The sequence below is a fragment of the Rutidosis leptorrhynchoides genome, chromosome 5, assembly GCF_046630445.1.
Source record: "Rutidosis leptorrhynchoides isolate AG116_Rl617_1_P2 chromosome 5, CSIRO_AGI_Rlap_v1, whole genome shotgun sequence".
In the NCBI taxonomy this organism is placed as follows: Eukaryota; Viridiplantae; Streptophyta; class Magnoliopsida; order Asterales; family Asteraceae; genus Rutidosis; species Rutidosis leptorrhynchoides.
This window is the reverse complement of record NC_092337.1, coordinates 34,588,472-34,592,676: the sequence shown is the minus strand read 5'-3', so window position 1 is coordinate 34,592,676 and position 4,205 is coordinate 34,588,472. Positions and strand designations below refer to the sequence as shown.

At 35.6% G+C, this 4,205-nt stretch overlaps 1 protein-coding gene across 1 annotated transcript; it reads right to left on the bottom strand.

Moving 5' to 3' along the window:
* Nucleotides 1-1,443: 1,443 nt before the first annotated feature.
* On the bottom strand, nt 1,444-3,469 carry LOC139848516 (uncharacterized mitochondrial protein AtMg00820-like). The gene is made up of 3 exons (XM_071838245.1): nt 3,239-3,469; nt 2,022-2,151; nt 1,444-1,577 (listed from the first exon to the last, which is right to left on the bottom strand). The coding sequence occupies exons 1-3, from the start codon at nt 3,467-3,469 to the stop codon at nt 1,444-1,446; spliced, it is 495 nt and encodes a 164-aa protein (XP_071694346.1).
* Between the last annotated feature and the right edge of the window lie 736 nt (nt 3,470-4,205).

Sequence of the window (4,205 nt, the reverse complement as noted above, 5' to 3'; positions counted from 1 at the left end):
ACTATAATTCATAGAATACATATCATCATCATCAACAACAACAACAACAACAAAATCCAATACCACATGAGTGGTGTATGGGAGAGGTGAGATGTAGACAATCTTTGAATAAAAACAAGTCATTTCTCCACCTAGAGTGAAACTCTCTCAAAAGTAGATAAAGTCATCCATCTCTCTATTCGACGGATAAAGAGCTTGCTTCCAAGTGGACCTGCGGCTAGTAAGTAAGTTTTTTTAAAAAAATAGTAAAATAAAATTGAAACGCCATGAAAATGATATAATCAAATTTTAATGGGTTTTAAATCCTGCCTGGAATTCAATTTAGACTCTAAATGACAATTCAGACGCCAATAAATTGACGTTTGTTGTTGACTCAAAAATAGAGCCATCCTCAATCCCTTAAACATAAACATATGTAAAACTTTAAGTATTCAAGTCGTACCTCAATCCCTCCTCAATCCATAACTTGAACTAGCAAGATATGATGAATATGAAGCTAGTTTCTTGTTTCTTTTAGGCTCTAGACACCTTTAATTACTTGAATTTAAGCTTAGACGAGATAAATTTGCAGATTTGAAGAACCCTAATTTTCATGTTCTTCACCATCGATCTCCTTTCCATTTTTCTTCATGATTTTTCTAAAATGAACTAGATACTTCTAGTTCTTATTTTAATAAACCAACTTTGATAACTTGGCAACCTAAGTCCCTCCTTACCATTATATGGCTTAGGTGGTCCCAACTTTTTTAATTATCACAAACATTTTCATAACTTTGCAATACTAGTCCTTTTTTCATTTAACATTTAACTTATGTTTATTAAATCTACATAATTTTTAACCCATCAAATACAATATAGAAGGTAATAAAGTTACCTCAAAATTTGGGGTGTCACAGTCCATATATGAACCATCATATCTGCCTAGTAACTTGGGTGTTGTTTTTTTAGTCTACAAATTTTATTATGTCTTTATACATTTTTATTATAGACTATTTGTTTTCGAAAACATAAGTTAAAATAATGTCTTATTCTATATGTAAACTCGGAGACTTATAAATATGCTTCTAAGTCTTGCAGACTTGATTAATTTATTTACAGACATAAAAATCAATAGTCTTCATCATTCATCATAAAGACATCTAGGGTGTGTTTGGCCGCGCAACTTGTTAGAGCTTATGGGAGCTTGCGCTTATTTTTTTCATAAGCTTAAGCTAGTAGCATCTTTTGGATGACATAAGTTTTCGAGCTTATGAAAAAAATAAGCTCTAGAAAAAGAAGCTAGTTGGAGTAACTTTTAAAAATAAGCTCCTAAGCTTTCTAGCTTATGATGTTTAAAATTACACTTTTGTCCCTTATATAATTATCTATCATATATTTTATTGTCTATTTTAGTCAATTTACAAACAATAAGCTCCAGCTTCAACTACTTTTACCAAACACTTATTAAAAAATAAGCTCCAGTTTCCAGCTTGAAAAATAAGCTCCAGCTACTAGCTCCGTCCATAAGCTCAAGCTCCAGCTAGTAACACCAAACACACCCCTAGGCCGCATTTTTTTTACAAATATGATCCGCAAATCTTAAGAATGAAACATTTGAAAAACAAACAGCACTTTAATCAGGGGCGGAACTTGAACCCGACCACATATGGGGCGGATGTAAAAACTTATTATATTTTTCATTATAGTTGGGGCAAACACTAATAAAACCTTATTTTTTAGTAAAATTTTTTTTTTTTTTAGTGTAAATTTTTTTGTTTATAAAATCCAGATGGGACGGGTGTCACGCCTCCACTATCCTCCGCCACTACTGACCTTAATCTCAGTAACTTATGACATGCTTGATTGGGGGTTATATACCTAAAGTCATGTTTTGACATGACTAAAAAGAATTATACTCCGTATGTGTTTATTATGTCTTCTGTGCTTCACTGGTTCACATACTCAACGGTAGACAGAAACTGAATTTATACATGACTTCAACTACGGATTATGTCGGAAAATAAATATTAATTTAATTTTACATAACTTTGAATAAAGTTTTGGTGTAAAATCAGCCGGCCCAAAGTGTGGTTGTAACGGGTGGATAAGGACCGGTCTTATCTGAATGTAAACGCGTGTATCACGAAGCGCGTGAAGAATTGCTATTGTCACCTGCCAGAGAAACGTGAAAACAAAACAAATGTGTCACTTTCTTGAGAATGGGTCCATCTTATTATCTCGCCCAACCAGTCGTGGTCACCACGAGCACGGTATCATTTTTCTATTTTATATATCGTGAGATATATCGTGATATGTTAATATTTTTTTTTTTTGTTTTTTATTTTTGGTTAAAAATTGAAACTTTAAATGTAGTTACTCCGTATATTTAAAGTTTAGGACAGTGAGCCTACCGATGTGACTGTCAACCGCTTTATTTAAAAGTAAATTGATTTCTAAAGTTTAATTTAAGTAAATTGATTTCTAAAGTAACCTTACTTCTTTATTCTTATTACAAAGATGCCACTTTATGCTTTCATGGCATCGTTGGTTAAATTCAACCCATAAATTTCAAATGTTGTCTTTCATATAGTAGTATATATAAAATAAAGAAGTATATATAAAATATAGTAGTAGTAGTATATATAAAATATAATATATATGATATAGATATAGATAGAATATTGATAGATACAGATATATTATACTCTTATTTGATACGTGGGTCTTTTTTCGCCGTTCGAAACATATTCTTGTTTTACTCCATATTTAATTTCAAATATCCTCGTGGTATTTTTGATAACAAATTCATATGTTATAATAATAATAATATAATAATAATAATTATAATTATTAATATTAATATTAATATTAATATATATGTATAACAACAACAATACTAAATTTCACAAAAGTGAGATAAAAGAGGTAAGATGTATACAATTATTTTTCTACCATCGAATAAAAAAGAAGTTATTTCTTCACTTGTAAGTAAATAAAATCACTACCCACAGTTAGAGAAGGTTATTCATCTCTCTACTCAAGAATAGATAGATTGCTTTCGGGGGGACCTCCGATCAATATGAAAGAGAAAACGATACATATCTGATACCTAAGACGTTGTATGCATTTCGGGAGGGTAAGTATATATAATATAATGTCTAATGTAAACATATGACAACAATAACGAATAACTATTACAGAGTGGATTGACATCCAGTTGGTGAATCGGCCAGTGTCGAGAAACCGCCAAACTTAGTACAGTGCGTATCGATGCCGGTTTGACAACCGGGTCAAAAGTCTCATCACAATCAATGCCAACCAGCTGGTTGCGACCGTTGGCAACGAGTCGAGCCTTGTACCTGCTCAAATTACCATCTGCATTAAACTTGTGCTTAATTAACCACATGGAGCGAACTATATCCGTGTCCGATGGGCGGGGCACAAGTGTCCAAGTACTGTTGTTAATTAAAGCGTTATATTCATCAGTCATAGCTTGTTTTCAGTTAGGGTCGGTAAGGGCTTCAGGGTAAGTGCGAGGGACAGGTGACACGAAAGTGGTGTGAAGGTTGAGACGTTGGACAGGTTTAGTGGTACCGAGACGCGTGCGAGTGATCATGGGATGAGTGGAGGTGGAGGAAGATGTAGCCTCAGTAGGAGGAGGCTGTGGCTCCGTAGTATGATGCGGGAAAGGTGCGGTAGCGGTAGCCTCAATAGGAGGAGGCTGAGTATCCGTAATATGATGTGGAGAGGGTGCGGTAACGGTAGCCTCAATAGGAGGAGGCTGAGTCTCCGTGGAAGGATGGAGAGTGCGTGAGGTATCTGTAGCCTCAGTAGGAGGAGGCTGTGTCTCCGGAGGCATAGTAGGGAGAGGATATGATCGGGAGAAGAGGCTCGGTGGAGGATTAAGGAAGTCATAAGACGGTGGCTGAGTGGGTGTCATATATCCGAAAGGGAAGGAGGTTTCGTCGAAGGTGACATGGCGAGAGAGGATAATTTTGTTAATGGTAAGATCAAGGCAGCGGTAACCCCGATGATTGGAGGGAGGGCGAGTTTGTGAGTGGTTGGGAGATGGGGATAGCAGAGGTATCCGAAGACGCGAAGTGTGGTGTAGTTGGGTTTTTGCTTGTATAGACATGAGTGCGGTATTTCGTGGTTAATGGCAGATGAGGGTAGGATATTAAGGAGATACGCTGCCATATGAAGGGCTTCTGCCCAATAAGTCGGTG

Excerpts from the sequence above, each read along its gene's own strand:
- LOC139848516 (XM_071838245.1), bottom strand. The coding sequence starts at position 3,469 with ATGACTGATGAATATAACGCTTTAATTAACAACAGTACTTGGACACTT. Across the intron at positions 2,152-3,238 it reads AACCGGCATCGATACGCACT|GTGACAATAGCAATTCTTCA; the intron begins GTACTAAGTTTG and ends TTTCTCTGGCAG. Across the intron at positions 1,578-2,021 it reads AAAACTTTATTCAAAGTTAT|ATTTGCGGATCATATTTGTA; the intron begins GTAAAATTAAAT and ends TTCATTCTTAAG.